The sequence below is a fragment of the Thalia democratica genome, chromosome 5 (assembly GCF_965202585.1).
Source record: "Thalia democratica chromosome 5, ktThaDemo2.hap1.1, whole genome shotgun sequence".
Lineage (NCBI taxonomy): Eukaryota > Metazoa > Chordata > Thaliacea > Salpida > Salpidae > Thalia > Thalia democratica.
In genome coordinates this window covers 52,562,149-52,579,921 of record NC_139169.1, presented here as the reverse complement: position 1 = coordinate 52,579,921, position 17,773 = coordinate 52,562,149, and the positions used below count along the sequence as shown (strand labels likewise).

The 17,773-nt window shown below is 25.9% G+C and overlaps 1 protein-coding gene across 4 annotated transcripts in view; it reads right to left on the bottom strand.

Annotated features, from left to right (window-relative positions):
• LOC145835392 (uncharacterized) overlaps positions 1-17,773 on the bottom strand; it is a 104,084-nt gene that overhangs the window by 23,743 nt on the left and 62,568 nt on the right. For 2 of the 4 annotated variants that reach the window (XM_082942957.1, XM_082942958.1), the window contains exons 20-27: positions 15,938-16,449; positions 15,479-15,625; positions 12,840-12,955; positions 12,514-12,678; positions 12,006-12,178; positions 8,266-8,360; positions 7,008-7,094; positions 3,790-3,933 (exon numbers count right to left, since the gene is read on the bottom strand). In XM_082942957.1, the coding sequence (XP_082799083.1) occupies positions 3,790-3,933; positions 7,008-7,094; positions 8,266-8,360; positions 12,006-12,178; positions 12,514-12,678; positions 12,840-12,955; positions 15,479-15,625; positions 15,938-16,449 (1,439 nt within the window). The remainder of the gene's footprint in view (positions 1-3,789; positions 3,934-7,007; positions 7,095-8,265; positions 8,361-12,005; positions 12,179-12,513; positions 12,679-12,839; positions 12,956-15,478; positions 15,626-15,937; positions 16,450-17,773) is intronic. The other 2 variants (XM_082942961.1, XM_082942959.1) reach the window with 2 other exon arrangements.

The following is a 17,773-nucleotide window of genomic DNA, read 5'->3' as shown; positions in this document are numbered from 1 at the left end:
AAACGACGATTTAAAGCTGAACTTTGGTAACTGAACGTTTGATTATTATTATTATCGTTCACGTTTGTGTTTAAGCATTTTAATATTGTTGAGTTGGAGACTTCTATAGTACATTATATTTAAGTATAAATAAGGATAATATTAGTGCAAATTAAATATTTTATTAACGACCAAGTTTCAGTGGGAAAAAATTTACGACTTTGTCAAGTTATTCCTCTAATAAGCTCTTTACATTACAGTAAATTGAGCAACATTTTTAAGTTAAGACAAATAACTATATAAGCATTAATAATGTTAAATAATAGTAAGTTTTTGTAAATATTTTTAAGCCTTAGGAAAGTAATTAGTGGTGACAAAAAAAAATAGTTAAATATTAAATTTCAGTTTCAGTTTTATTATTTTTTTTACATTGGTTTTTAAGTATTATTACCAATCATAAGTACCATTGTTTAAATATGCTTGTATTTTTTAATATGGCTTTTGGTTGATGTCGCCTGACAATTTGGTTTTAACTGATTAGTCGACCATTATCTGTATCAATATGGTTATATTTTATTTACTATGTATGTTTTTGTGTAATAAATTGTATTAAACTTTTTGAATAGTAAGTATGTTAATATACAAAAAAGATGTTTCTAAGACAGGGGTCGGCAGGTAGTTGGTGCTCGCGGGCCAAATTTCAATTTTTCAAAATCTTCGCGGGCCACAGTTTTAGCTTTAGTGATATTTTACTAATCTTTTGGCTTTAGTTTTGGTCACATCAGAGATAGTTTTACTTTTATTCACTTTATTATTTTAAATGACTTTTAACTACACAAAGAATGCCTATTTAATATATAAATATCTATTGGAATAGAATTTAAATTATTTAATATACTTAAGTCTTAATAAAATGTGTACTTTTTTAAACACTTATGAAGTAAAACTTAATAAAAAAAATTATTATTTTACTTACAACCTAACTCTCTAAAAAAACCGAGCTTGAAAAACATTTATATATTTTTAATATTATAAACCACCTTTTCATATTTAAAAAAAATGTTAACACTTTGCATTCTTTAGAAAATTCAGTAATTAGTTAATTAAATATACTTAATACCTGTTTATTTTGTAGATAAGCTAAATCAATTTATTTTAGTGCTGGAATACTTCAATAGAATACCTTATTACTAATTAATTAGTCTTTTACACGATTGCCACTTTAAAAGCAAAATGGTTGAATTATATTTTAAGTTTATTATTCTAGCTTTAATACATACATGGTTGTTTTTCGTAACTACACAGTGATCAGAAAAAACTGTTAAGGCAAGTTATAAAGTAGCAAAAGTAATTACTAAAAAAAAAGATGCCGTTCAGAGTTGAAAAATTATTTAAATAACTTGTGTTAGGGTTAGTAGAAAATTTTTGTTTGATTCTTCGGTATCAACAAAAAGTCGAGTTTAGGAAATTTCTGAACATTATAAAGCCAACTAAACCAAATTAGGACTTAAATCAATCTGTTAAGATGTGAAAACTGATAAGACAGATATTGCTCATTTTAGAATTTTTATTACAGGTTGTATTACTAATTTTGACATTTTAGAAGAATTTTTAGGTTTAGTTCCAATACAAAGCACAAAAATAGGTAAATACATTTCAAAAGCAAAAGTGCAATGCACCAATATAAAGTTTTTAAAAGTACAAATTTTTGTTTCTATTTTCAGTATATGATTAAGTTAAAGGTAAAAAAACTGTCTTAAATAATATAAAAAAAATTAATAGATACTGTTAAGCTACTTTAAATGTGTTTTTTAATTAAGATTTTATTTATATTGTAGATTTTTGGTGTCAAATCGAAATTTTATTACTTTAAATGTAAAAACTAAATAGAATTCCAGGATTTTTCGATAATTTTCAAGCTCAAGGCTTTTAAAGATTTTTTAAGTATAAAATGTCAAATTCAAATCTTTTTCGGGATTTTTTGGCAATTTTAATTGTTCACACTTTTATGTATACATTTACTACAAATAATAGTTCAAATTATATCAGCTGCAAGACTTAAATTTTAAAATATATTTTAATTCAAACCAACACTGTGCATTGAACAAAACATTTATCATAAATCTAATTTACCACTCTTTAAAGCAAAAAAGTCAGTCCGAGGGACCAAAACTAGCCTGATATTTTAGAAAACAAAAAACAATTCAAGCCAAAAACTAAAAAAATGACTAAATTTGCCTAATATTTGAAGTCTTCAAATAGTCTTAGTCTAAGTGTGGGAATTTTTATTTGTTTATTCGGTCGAGTTTGAACTGTTTTGATTAAAAATTTACAAAACTTAATAAATTACCATTTTTCAATCTAGTTTGTATTAAATAGGTAGTTCGAAAAAACAGCAACTGTTTATATTAATATGCAACGCTAAAAAATTAACTTATTTTTCCAAAAAAACATTGTTTGAAAAATCAAAAAGTATACCTAACAAAAATGTTTTTTTAATTTATGTCATTTATATTGTTTTAAATGTGTCTGTAATTTTAAATTGTGTTAGATATTACATGTAGAAACAATAATCTTAGAAAATTATGCATAAACTAAATTTTATCTCGTAAAGTATTAAATGAAGAGTGGTTTAAAATATGAGCATCTTTGTTCATTGGTGTGCATAGGAATTAATTTAAAATGCAAAGAAAACTTATAAAAAATCAAAAGTGTCAAAACCAAAATAAAATTAACCTTATTTCTTCTTGTTATAATTATTATTATTACTATTATTATTACTATTTTTGATACTATTATTTTTTTTATTGTTATTTTTTTATTACTGTTATCATAACGTTATTTAAAGTTTTTTTGTGCACACTAGAATATAAAGTTTAGTAATAGAACATTTGTAATAGAAACTTAGGTATAAAAAACGTGTGAAAAAAAAAACTAAACTGTAAAGAAATGACATTTCAATTAATTACTTTGCATTACTTTTGTACAATATGGAAAACATTTGCATTCAGTTTTTCCCAAATAGGTTTTATATAACTATCTTACTAATTCAAAGCATTTTTTACACTCTTTTTTTAGAAAATAATTTGCTGTTGTTTAAAGAAAGTTATTATGAAATTGAGAAACAAAACCTGGTGGAATGCTAACCTGTCTTTTTCACATTTTTAAGCAAAAGTAGTAAAGTCTTTTAGTTATTTAAAAATGTTATACAGGAACTTAAAACTAAAATAATCAAACAGATTTAACTTTGATAAGTATAATTTTGCTCAGCGGGCCACATTTACATGCTCGCGGGCCACAAAATTTTCCTTTGCGGGCCGCATTCCATTCAAAAAAATAACGTGCTCGCGGGCCGCAATAGGCCCGCGGGCCGCAGTTTGCCGACCCCTGTTCTAAGAGTACATTAGCGAAACTAGCTTTATATAATAATAAGTAGTTTATATAGCGAATCATCAGGACTTCATATCACTACAATTAGATGCAATTTTACTCAACAATAATTGTTTCGGTTTGTTTAGCATTAAAAAAGTACAAATATTTATTATCATGCTTTGATGTTGGTTTGTAATATCTTTCATTTTTTTATTTATTTTATATGTATTTAAAAAAATTAATTTATATGTTAAGAGCTCTGATGATAAAAACAAAGTCGTATAATTAAATATAAATGGATATAGTCTCTAAAACTTTAATCAAAAATTTTAAACAAGTGTTTTGAGAATAATAAATTAATATAATGTTTAAACACTACATTTTAAAACAGTACTTATTAATCATGTAAAAAAGGCAAATTAAAAAAAAAGAGCTCACTTTGGTAATTATAATGGACTCCGTCAAGCTCAAGTGGTAAATGAAGATTGGCAAATCCTAGTTTTAATTTGATATATCGAGTAGTTATAATGTTGTTAGACATATCATTGATGTTTAACCTGCAGGAAACCTCAACTAGATTTTCTAAAACATAATATAATTAGTTTGTTACATAATATAAATATTATATTTAAAAATGTTAATTTTCGTGGTTATTGATAACATTTATTTACCGATCTAACAGGATTTTGCCAATATAGTATTGTTAGTATACATTTTAAAGTTAATTTTAATCTTAAAATTTAAAATAAAAAAATTATACAATGAAATAGTTAGCCAAAAAATATACGTTTCAAAACTAATGTTTAAACTAAAGTTAAAAAATAATAGCCATTTATATAAAAAATGTCATAACTAGTCATTACATCTAGTAGAACAGCTACACTTACTAAGAGCTTATTTATTTTAAAGATAACTTATTTTGAACATATCTTATGTAATAGATCTAGAATCTATGTGTAAAATTTAGTTATACTTATTGGTTTTTTTTTTCACTATTAGTTTCCTATTAAGAAAAACAACTAGTCAGTTTAGATTTGTAATATAGATTTATAGAAAAATAGTTTCGAAATTTTTTTCGTTCTGAGTATATGCACAAAGCATTGAAACTAAGTAAACGATTCGAAAAATAATTGTTTTTTTATATTATAAATTTTAAAGTATGTGAAATTAATTAAAATAAGTTTTGAAAATATTTTTAGGTGTTTAATAAAAGTTAATTTTAATACTTTCTTATTATATCAAAATCAGAAAAGAAGTTTGTCGCACCACTAACATGTAGATTAGCAATTATTTCTAATAGAAAAAATTTAAATAGTCAACAACCTTGTAAAAAATATCTAAAATCATATAATTAACTTAGTATGGTTAAAAAGTTTAGCTAGACGTTATTGATCATCTTAAATTTAGTAGAACTAGGCAGATATTGTCTAAATACCGGTTAATATAATTTTTTCATTATATAAACAAATATCATGGTAGTCAATGATTTTTAAATTTTCCTATAAGTTTCCTGATTTTAATCTAGGATTTCTAAGTTTTTTCTTATATTTCTAGTTTAATTTATGGTTTCTAAAGTTCAATTTTTATCATCCCTTTTAATGTTTAGTTCAATTAATGAAAAAAAAAGGTAATTTTAATAATCTAAGGTTACTAAACATAGTTTATAGTGTTATTTGATATTTAGTTTTATTCTGTATTAGTTCTTTTAGTCTAGTAATTTTTAGTCCTTAAAACTTTTTTTCTCATTTTATAGTTCTTCCAAGTTCCGTTTTCAGTACCAAACAAATATTTCTCAAGTATTGAACAACTACAAGTGATAAACAAGCTCTTATTGTTTATTATACAGTTTGTTATTTTTTATTATAAATTTTTTTAGTTTTAAAACAAATATAGAATGCTTAATACTATCATCCGCTCATTCATTTTTTGCTCAAAAGTATAAATAAATACAATAATAGTACTAGAACTCTATAGATTACTCAAGATCAGTGCTTCCCAAAGCAGCCCATATGGCCCCCTTGAGGCGCCATTTCAGAAATTTAGGCGACCATAAGCTGAAAAGGGACCAAAAGGGGATGTGAGTAATAAAGGGGCTATATGGAGGCTATAATTTGAAACTTACACTAATAATTCTGGAGTTGATGATGAAGAGCAAAAAAAGGTCTTAAGCGTATTTAAGAAAATAAATCTTGTCGGAGGGGGCCATAGTTTTTTTTTCTTTAAAGGGGACCTTATAAAAAAATTTTTGGAAGACCGTGCTCTAGATTAAGAATACTATAGTTTAATTATATAAATAACTACTAACAGTTTACACCATTACTGATAGATTTAAACTTAGTATAAACTTTTAACTCGAGTAACAAGAAACATAAGCCTTAATCAGTGAGTAGAGCATATTTAAGATGGTTTTCAAGCACGCCACTTGTGTGCAAACAGCTGAAAAGGTATCAGGATGTAGTAAACCTATTGGACAAGTAATTACGAGCCAAATACATTATCTAATCATCCAATGTGATATCATACAACCCAAATGTGTTAGCAGAAGAATATGAAGCATTTTTTACAGAAGTTAACACAGGCTATTATAAAAAAAAATAAACTGTTTAAAATACAAAAGAAAAATTCTATGTATAAACTACAAGTTTCTATGAAATATTAAAAATTCATAAAATTTTAAGATACAGTAGCTTTTTTATTCACACATGTAATACTTAATTTTTACAAAACAAACAATGCTTTTTACAAAACACAATTATATTCCAACAATTTTCTTCAGTGTGTTACAATTGTTACAAAATAAAGAAAACATTTTACTTATACAGCCTAATAATTGCATCATAAATTAGTTGGTCAACCAAAACAAAAAAGTAATCAAAATTCTAAATAAACAATTAAACATAACATAAGAGCTCTAATTAACTAAACAACGATAAAGAATAATTAAATTCTCTCTGTTTACACAATTTTGGTTTATTTAAATGAATGTATATGGCTTTTATTGATAGAGTTTTTAAAACTGAAATTAATAGGTTAAATTTCACATAACAGGGTTGCCACTCGTTTTTCCAGGTTTTCCAAATTTCTTCCGAGTTTTTAAAAGTACACATTTTTGGGTCTATTTTTTTGTTTAAAGTTAAGTTCAAGGTAAGAAACTGTGTTAATTAATATAAAAACATTGAAAAGATACTGTAAAACTACTTTAAATATGTTTTTTAGTAAAGAAAAAATTTAATGATGACAATTTTTTTTTACATGAAAAAATTGTCCGAAAACTTAAGTCTTTCCATGACTATTGTTCAACAATCTAAGTTTTTTCAAAAAGCATCAAAATATTTTAAATTTAAGATTTCCAACACAAAAAATTTAAGATTAAAACTAAAGATTTTAGATAGCTGAGAAAAAGATAAAGAAAAAAACTAAGTATGACAATCTTATGGCCATATGAACTCTTGTTTGTAAAATACTATTATAAAAAATTTAATTGTCATATACATAAAAATCTTCATATAAAAGTAAAAGTTCAAGGATATTTAAAATATTTTAACTTTTAGTTCTTTCCCCTAATTATCAAACTTAAAGATAACTGGCTACTTTGATATGAATATTAAACACTTCCTTTAAAACTTAAGAAATAAGTTTTTCAACAAGAGATATACCTTTGTGAATGTAATCGGATTCATCGGTTTTAATAAACATATAAATTGTTCTTTTCTCCAATGCTTGCAATACTAAGTCATATGGTCCTAGAAAATTTTTAAATAGAACATTAAATAGTACATTTCGCTATATTGACCTCTCAACACAGTATTTATTGAAAAAAATGCAAGATACGCTTATTTCTAAATAAGGACACCTAAAGTGTCCAACTTCTTATGTAAACTAACTTAGCTTAATAAAAATAAGCTTTCTACCATAACTATTAAGAAATAATTATGCTTACAATAATTTTTCTTTGAAAAATAGAGAATATTTTACAGATATAAATTAATTGTTTGTTTCAGTTTAATAACCAGTAAAAACATTACTAGTAAATTGTTAGTTTTTAGTTTAAAACTATGTTATCAAATTATAAAGTAAAACTTAAGCTTTTGTAAAAAAAAAGTAAGATGAAAAGAAAAATTTGTATTTTTTCTCAATTTTCACCCGTTTAGTTTATGAAATCTATAAAAAATTTGAATATAAAACCAATTTTTAAACCTACAAGTACTAATTTCCGATGGAAAATTGTAAAAGTAAACCAAAAAAAATTCAAGCTAAAGTTTTTTAACATATTCTAGCGAATCAAGTTCAATAAAAACAACTTGCTCAGTACTTATTCTTTATTGAACAAAAACTCCGTTTAACGTATATGTGGAAAAATATTTTTGAAAAGAACAATCAGAAATATCTGGCCTGCGATATAATTGTAATCAATTTGAACAATACCAATAAATTTAAGCCTTTTTATAACAAAAAATTTGTAAAGTGCTATTTATTTGACTTTCAGTACACAGTAATTCTTATTAAAGGACCATATAAATACACTTATGATTTTCTTTATTCTTTAAGTTTTGTAGAATATTTTTTTAAATTACACGGTCAACGATGAACTTTTTAACAAGTCAAGCTCGTAAATTACCATGTCTGGTAAACCTGATCGGCCGACTAAAAAATTATAGCGTTTATACTCATTTGCAGTTGAAAAAATACAAGGGACAAATTAAGAATTGAAGGTAATATTGAAGTTTTTATATACATATAACATTTTAAAACTTATATTTAATTAAGTAAAGTAAAATATTTAGTATTATTACAACTAAAGTGTAAGCAATCAGTATTTCAATTATTCTGCCATTGTAATTTAAAATAAAAAAGAGTATAATAAAATTACAACTATAAAACTATTTTTAAATGTAATAACTGCGGTAAACAAACCCTTAATGTTTTCATTTGTATAGAAACTGATCACATTATGTGAACAAGTTGAACTCAAAGAGATTGCAGTTTCAAAATCATTTTTGTTTATAATTCTGCAAAGTAAATTATAAGCATATTTAAATCTAAAAATATAATTTTCCAACTTTTCTACAATAGCTATTTTTTACAGCTTAAAATGAGTTTGTAGTTAGTTAGGCTTACACATACAATATACAGTCTAAAAACATGCATATTTTATCTAAAAATTTTTATTAATTGAAAATTAATTCAAGTACATTACAAAACAGATGCGAAAAAAAAATATATAACTTTAAATACTGCTTTTCATACAACTATATTAAAAAATTCTTCATGACGTCTAACCTTTTGTTTCGTTTTAAATGCTTGTCTAACGACAAAATAGTATTTTGACACTTAAATAAAAACAACAGCATCGGTATTACAAGCTAAAAAGTTTTAGAAAAACACTACTATAGGAAGGTTTTAAAACGTATCTATATACCATTTGCAACTTATTATTGATAGATTACTCATTTTATTTTATACTTCATTTCACAAAGCTTTTCAAAACTATACTAGTTTCATTTTCAAGTGATAAATGTTAAATGAATTTGAAAAACTTTGTGGTAAGTAAACAGTTAAAAAAATTACTTTAAATTCTGACGTATGAATAAATTCAAATAATTACAAAATGTTAGAGATTTAGCAAGTAAATTTAAAGTAAAGATATGTTAATAAATAAATTGTTAATAATTTTGCTTTTCCATTTAATGCTACTAGCGTATTTAGCTTGAGTCGCTCTTCCTCAATCAATATTGATTCCAGGCTGTAGAGTTCGTTTTGTTTACATCGTTTCAAAACTTTGCACGTTTTGAACTATGTCAGAGTCTTGACAGTGTGTACAATTAAAAAGATGTTCAAATATTGCGCTGTTTTTATCTGATCCGCAGTGGTCTGTAATTTGTCGGAAGATTTGCCGTGATGTTTCTCCAATGTAGGAGATGCTCTGATCTGCAGAGCAGGTGTATTTATAAATAACATTTACGTCAAATACTTCCGAGCATTTACTTTTGTTGCTAAAGTAGTCAGAAAGTGTTATGCTGGTGTAGGCCGGTTAATAACAATGTTGTGTTTTTGAAATATGGATGCTATTCGTTTTTGGAATCTTATTGAACAACTACCTATGTAAACCGTTGAGAAATAAGAGCAGTTTTCAATTTCTGTTTTCTTTTCAACTTTTGTGTTTATATTTTTATTTTGTTTAAATGTTGAGTAGTCGATTTTATGAGCTTGAAGGAATCTTTTGATTTTGGACTCTATAAGGTATTTTGGAGACTGATTCTTAAGCAATAAGTTTTTAACTTTTGTGAGTTCTTCTTTAACAGCGGTAAAATTTGAGCATATCTTTAGCGCTCTGTTTAGATAAAATTTTATTAAACCGAGTTTCCAAAGTTTTGGACAAATATTAGTGTATTGCATTAGTAGACCTGTGTCTCTTGCTTTTCTGTAAACATTTGTGTGTTGTTGCTTTGATACTTGCTTTACTTCAGTGTTGAGAAACAGAAGTTTTCCGTCAACGGATCTTTCTAAAGTGAATTTTAAGTTTGGGTGTAGAGTATTCATTTTATGATAGAAGTTAATTAAATAAGTTTTGTTTTGTGTGACTATGAATATATCATCTACATAGTGTAGAATAGAGGTTTTGTTTTTGGACTTGTTTGTAACTGTTAGTTTTCTTTTGATGCTACAAACCAATTCGCTAGGATTGGGGCTAATGGGCTATCCATTGCAACACCGTTTATTTGTTTGTAGACTTTTTCATCATAAAGTAAATTACTTTGGGTGCACAACTGTAAAACTTTTCTTAATATATTTTTATTAACTTAAGCTTCTTTAAAAATTGATTTGGTATTAGTGTCATCAATTTTTGTTAAAATGTCTTCAATTACTTCTTTTAGCGGAACGTAAGTATATAGGCTTTTGATGTCTAAACTAGCGAAAGTGATGAATGTTTTATATTTAGCATGGATATTTTGTTAAAAAATTAATTTGATGATGAAACACTATATTTGTCATAGTCATACAAACAACTTTTTATTCGTTTCTCTAACCATTTAGCTAGATTGTACTCTGGAGTGTTAATAGCTGATAATACTGGGGTCTTAGTGGATAATTTTCTTTGTGTGTTTTTCCTACAGCATATAATTTGCCCGGTTGTGATCCTTGTGGATAGATGTTGTAATAGGTTTTTTGGTTTACTACGTTTATAATATAATTTCTGCAATAATAAATGACTTTGTTTTCTTGTATAATCCATGGGACTTATTTGCAACCATTTGTGTTTACGGAATTAAGATTATACTTTTTTTTTCTTGAAAACTGTTTTTGTCTAGAACAATTTTGTCTAACCTTTTTAAATAATCCAACTTATTTAAGACTACAACTTCATTGCCTTTATTCATTTTACATACAACTGTTGATGAGTATTTTGAGAGATTGCTAAGTGTTTTATGTATTAAGGGCATGGGCGGTGAACACCTTTTTCTGAAATTTGATCTTATTTTATATAGTTTTTACTAAGCTACAAAATGCTTTTAACAGATTTTAAAAATTCAAAATATTTTTTGAGATATAGCCGGGTCAAAGTCGGAGGCAACAATAGGTTACTTATGGGAGGCGCAAACTAAAACGGCAAAAATAGACTATTTCACTAAAAATCTATCTTCTCCTACGTTTTTTGAGAAAACTACTTTAAACTTTTAGGAAATGTTCCTTGATATATTTAGAAAATTCTGTCGGAAAAAAATTTAAAAAAATTAAAAATAAAAATTTTATTAAAAATAAACAAAAAAAACTACTTTTTTTTGTTTTTTTGTTATAATTTTTTTATTTTTTTTTATTTTGTTCCGACAAAATTTTCTAAATATTGCAAGGAACATTTTCTGATAATTTAAGGTAGTTATCTCAATGTTTTGATCTGTAAAAAGCACCTTGTAGCTTAGTAAAAACTATATAAAATAAAATAAAATTTCAAAAAAAAGTTGTTTACACCCCTTATGCCCTTAATTGGTTAAGTCTGGCTTCACATTTGTTTTGTGCATCATAAATAATTTTTTCTGTTGTATCACGAAGATCGATCTTCTCATTAAAAGTTAGGTTAATTTTGTTACTTGTTGAAATTTTCCTTATTTCAGTGTCTATATTGGCAGGTAGTTTAACTCTGTCCATGCTTTTGGATAAAATACTATGTTTAAGTCCATATTCAAGAGTGTTGTTGAGTGAGTTTTTTCGAGCTAATATTTACGATAGTATACAAGATGTTTTTGTTATTCTTAATCCATAAGTTATAAAGCTTTTTGTTATGTCTTTTAATTGTGCTCTTTTTACAAATAGGTATTAAATTATTTGTTAGATTATTTCTAAACGCAATGAATTTGAATGTATATCAATTTCAGAACATATCTTTACTTAAGTTTTACTTGGTAAATCTCTAAAGTTTGTATTTATTTGAATTTATTCATACGTCATAACTAAAACTTATTTTTTTAACTGTTTACTAATCAAAAAAAATTTCGAAATTCATTTAACATTTATCACTTGAAAATGAAACTAGTATAGTTTTGAAAAGCTTTGTGAAATTAAATATAAAATAAAATGAGTAATTTAAGAAAAATATAGAACAATTTTAATAATTTTCTTTAACTTCAACAAAAAAATATAAATAAAAGTACTCTTACTCTACAGGAATATTCTTTTTAAAACCATAAGTAAAATCTCCGAGGTAAACTATACTTTCAGAACTTCCACTAATTTGCAATGTAATATCAGGCTTTTGAACAATTGCTGATACATCAATACATCCAATTTTAAAAGATTTTTTTTGATTGCTCTTTAAAAATTCAGCTTCGATCTTTTGAAAAAATAACTTAAGACAAATAAATTTACACGTTTAGATATGTTTTTAGTTGACATAAACAAATTTTTTTTTAATATGCGTATTAATAATAACTTTCAGAACAAAAACCTTTCAACAAGTATAAAGAGCAAAACGTTTATTAATTCAAGCTAGAAAGAAAGGAGTAATGGTTTAATTATAGTAAAAACAGACAATTTATCACTTACTAAAAGCTCAAAACCGCAAAAAAAAACAATGAATGTTCAGTTATTAACAAACTTTATACAAACACTTTTATCTTAGAGAATAAACAACTATTAATTATATAAGTTACTGTAAAATATAAAAACCTGTAATTTAAACTGAAAAAATTCTTCATAACAACTGTTTATTTTCAATTGTAAATCTGAGCTCTGATATGGTTGAATTAGTAATTGATTGCTAAACTCAAATAGCTCGTTCACATTTCCAAACTTTAAATTTAGTCTATCGAGCTCAAAAATATTTATACCTACCTAAATTATATATTTTTTTGTAGTTAAGTAAGTTTATACCTTTAAGTATTTGATTTAATTTCAGTTATAAAATTACTTTGAATAACTTTTAATAAAATAACAACAATAAAATCAACTAAAGAGAAAATAATAATAATAATTTATTTGTTTTTGAAGCTCACTTTTATATAATGAGCAGATTTATTGTATATAGGGATTTTTCTAATTTCTTCTTTGTTTAAACAAACATTTCCAAATTTTACACATGTAGAATATTCCAATGAATCTTTTAATGAATCTGTTTGTTATACTTTACTTAGTTTACAACAAAATGAATATTAGAAGAATTAAAGATTTTAGTACCTTTTATTTAGACAAAAATTAGAGTAGTTAAATACAACTAATTTTAAAAATATAAATTAATTTGAAGAAGTTTAGCCTATTGAGGGCTTTTTATAATTTTTCATAGTTAACAACGTTTATTCAAAAAAATGTTTACTTATCATTTAAAACAAAATAAAACCACTTCATAAATTGTTTTTAAAAATATTCAGTCTTAATATCAATCTTAAACTATTGTTTAGAATTCTTTGATGCACAATTTTAGTTTGATCAACAAGCAATAAGAAGAATTGTAAAACACAAAAGAAACAATAAGTAAAAGCACAGGCTAAAAGGAATAGATTAGAGATCGAATGATCGCTTGGGAATTGATCGGGTTGGGATTAATCGGGTGGGAATTGATCTGGATGGTAACATATTCTGGTAGCAACTGTGCGTGGGTTGGATTGTGTGCAGGTTGGAATTGTTAGTATATCTAGTAAACCAGTTTCTAGACAGCTTATACTAAATGTTGCATACTTAAAACATTAGCATTATACTTTATTCATAGTTTTTACATTAAAGGCGGCGAAATCCGGCCCATGGAGGGTAAAAGTAAGGCCTATGTAAGGTAATACCTGCGGTCCTTTAGCATGTAAATGTGGCTCGCAAATTAAAGCTTTTGAAACTTTCACTAGATATGCTGAGCTTAAAAGTGAAGAAAAAAAAATCTTACCTAAAGTTTACATGAGAATTGAAATTTACATTAGATAGTCTAAGGTAGGGGTGAGCAACGTTTTTAATCGGCGTTTTTTATCTTAATTAGAAACTACTATTATCTGACCGAATCTAACTTTTAAAAACGCTTCGGATCCGGCCGGATACTAATTATATGGGTCTGGTAGATCCCTATTTCAAATCCATTTAATTAACGAAAATTTCTCAAGTATGACATTTTAAGTTAATGTTTATTAAGTACTTAGATTTCTATATTTATTATAAGCCTGGGCAGAACTAATATTAATTTTATAAATACAATAATTTGATTACTAAAAATTACTTGAGACAAACTTTGACTTGTTAGATTTAACATAAACTTTTTCAATTCTTTTAGTTTTAAATTTTTTCTAAGAGTATTGTCAAACTGAAATTCATCGTCACATCAAACTCAATGTAAAGTTAAACTATGACAAAAATGTACTTTTCCGTCGATCTCACTGGTTGTTCTGTATTTGCAAGTGTTGCAAAATGCGTCAAGTTATTCTTACCGAAATGGGGAGAAAATAGTTAGAACTTTAACCTTTATGCATTTACTACAGAGTAAATTTCATTAGAATGGATGCAAAATATCAGAGACAATCCTTATTGGAAAATGAGTAAAATCTTTATACTTTATTTCATTGAAACAAATTTCTAAATTTGCGGTTTTAGGTCACAAACGCTTCTTAAAACTTCCCTTAAACTTTATTGAAATGTAAATTTGAGTAGTTTCACTAAAAATAGTTTTCAATTACTTTTTAAAAATAATAAGTAACTGTTTTTCTTAATATTGACATAAACAACTCTCTATTTATTCGGAAAGATTGTCATTTTTGACTCGTCCATTTTTTATGAATGTCATTAACATGGTACAATGCCAAAGTTAGATATGTAAAATATCAGGTTTAAATAAAAACTTTGCATTGGGTATTTTGACAAAAGTATATTCCAACTGAGTTTGAAAACAACAAAATAATAGGACAAAATCTCTTTTTATAACTATATATAAATTGAATTAAAAAAAATTTTTAAACAAGATTTTAAAGTTTAACTTTTACATTTTGTTTTGTAAAAATATGTTACAAAGTTTTATACAAGTTTATTTGAAATATTGACCTTGGCGGGACGGTCACTTCACTCGCAGGCCAGTCATTTTTATCCGAGGCCGAATTCCATTGAATTTGAAAAAATTTAGGGGCCGAGTCTTTTCAAATCTGCGGGCAAGATTCGGCCCGTGGGCCGTACGTTTTTCAACTCCTAACCTAAGGTTCGAGTGTAAAAAGAAACAATAAGTAAAAGCACAGGCTAAAAGGAATAGATTAGAGATCGAATGATCGCTTGGGAATTGATCGGGTTGGGATTAATCGGGTGGGAATTGATCTGGATGGTAATATATTCTGGTAGCAACTGTGCGTGGGTTGGATTGTGTGCAGGTAACTACGACTGAGTTCGCAATATTTTTATCTAAAAATTTAGTCCGAGACCACTAAATGCCTACAACGCCTGATATACATTGTTAACGTATTTCATTTACGTCAATTAAGTTAATACTAGACTTTTAAACTTAGTTAAATATTAACTCTATTCAAAAATATAACACTAATGTGAACTTAATTTTCAATAAAGTTTAATAAAACTTTAATTTGACTAAAACTAGTGCTTTGTTAAGTACCAATTCGATATAAAAGATAAATAGATTGTAGAAATAGATGTTATTAAGTTCATCGTTTTAAAAACTAACCGCTACTTGGTTGATTGTGCAAATGATGGTCAGCTAGGAGGTAATGAACATCGTTTTTGCTTATGATCTCAGTCAGTAGTTTGGAATCATTTACGACCAATATTAGCTGTCTTCTTTGCTGGTCAATACAACTTGAACATTTTGAGCCTGTGTAAACTGATTGTGATTATACTACAAGTAGCAAAATGATACATTTGTAACCACTTTAGTTGTAAAAATAAGTTTAAACTCTATTTGGTGATGCTATTTTTTGCACTAACTAATTGTTGCTATTACATGGAAGCTATAGTACGTCTTTAAGACTTTATAGATTACCTTTAAAGTAACTCTGATAATATTGTTATTTAGTAATTTAGCTAACAGTAAATTAATAGTTTATAAAAGAAGTTTTTTGGTAAAACTATACTTCGATTATTAACAACGGTTACTTAAAAGTCAATTTAAAAAAAAAAAACAAACCTTGTGTCGAAATACTATCACGCTTACTTTCATCTTGCACATCTTGAAACGAAGTTTGCAAAGCAACATTACTGAATCTCTGACCATCGGATTTTTCTTCAAAATTTTCTGATTCTTTATAGGATTGAATACTACATAACTCACTATCAGGTTTTAGTGTTTTGAAAGCTTGTGAAAGTCTATTATTTTCTTCCGAATCATTTTTAAAAGTCGAATTAGTGCTGACAAATTTATTTATGACAGTGCAACTAAAACTTTGTGGAATATCATTTACATCACAATTATTACGTGATTCATTCTCCTCGAAACTAGCAACTCCATGAAAATTTTGAGAGTTGTTGTTAAGTTCAGATTCTTTGAAAACATTTTTTTCTTTTTCTCTATAAATAGCGTTGTAATTTTTTGGCATTGTTAGAAAGGAATTGTGTGATTTAACATCTTCAGGGCTTGAATGATCTAATGGTTTTAAATTTGGGATAAAATCCAGAAGAGCTTCATATGAATTTTCATTTCTGGTGTAAAATTTATGGTATAAAATATATATAATTCAAAAACTTCAGAACTATTTTTAAAAATTTATCCAAAAATCACATATTTGAATAACATAAAGTTCAAAAATTACAAAACAATTAACTAATTACACAAAAAAAAACTTCTCTAGTTTATTAATAAAAAATTTAGTTAAATAATATTTTTAGACAAATACATATTAAAAAATGACACAAACAGAATATATTGGCATAAAATCAATTTTTATTTATATATATTAGTATTACAAAAAGTATTACACACTTCAAAATTTCATAGAAAACTTAAGTTTTTTTTTATATAAATTTTCAGTGCAACGAAATCAAATATATCATTTCGTAGTTTTAGAAAGGTTGCGAAACAAGCTAAAGTTGTCGAAAAAATGAACAAAACTTAAAAGTTTTTGTAAACAAAATATTGTAAAATTAAACAACTTTTATTTAAAAAAAGAGCATTCTTTTGATTGTTTATAAAACAGACAAGTTTTCGAAAGAGTTGCAGCAGTTGTGTGTGAGGCAGTCTAGTTATTTTATGTTTTTACGGTAAAAGTGATAAATAACAGCCGATTTTAGTTGTATAAAACAATTGTTGGAGACAATAATGCTTTTAGTTAGTGTTCTTTTGTGTTTCATTGTTTATAATTTTCATTACAGTAACCTCTCGCTTATTTACGCACATCGTGTCCACAGAAAAAGTGCGTAAAGATATGAGAGATCGTAAAGATACGAGAGGTACCAAATATTCTTACTATAATGGCTGTTATTTGATAATGATTCTAGTTAAAAGCATACTGGGGACTTTTTTACTTTTAACATATTTTTTATTTTGTTTATATATATATGAAAACAAAAGATAAAACTATACATATATTAAAAAAAAAGGAATTCGAATTTATATAAAATAACTTGTAGAAAAATTTTACTAATTTTGGTGATAAGTAGATTTTATCTTTCTCTTTATTTATATGTGACTTATTAGATACTTAACATTTACATTGTAGTCTAGTAAGCAAATTCAGTTTTTAATTAAGCATTTGTTTACAATTAAGAAATGGTGAGGTGTCTATATTAAAATTTGTTTCTATAGCCTTTTACAAAAACATACATTTGGTGCTGTGCTGGATTTCTTCTTTCAAACAAAAATATATAAAACATAAGAAAATTTTTTGAGTAACTGGTGCTGATGAGCATTACGAAGAATTGAAGGCAACGTGCGAAAAATATCAACGCTTGCTGTGTTACAGAAGATGAACTTAAATTAAAAAAAGCGTCAATTGAAAATCACTGATATTTTTACTAAAAAAATCAA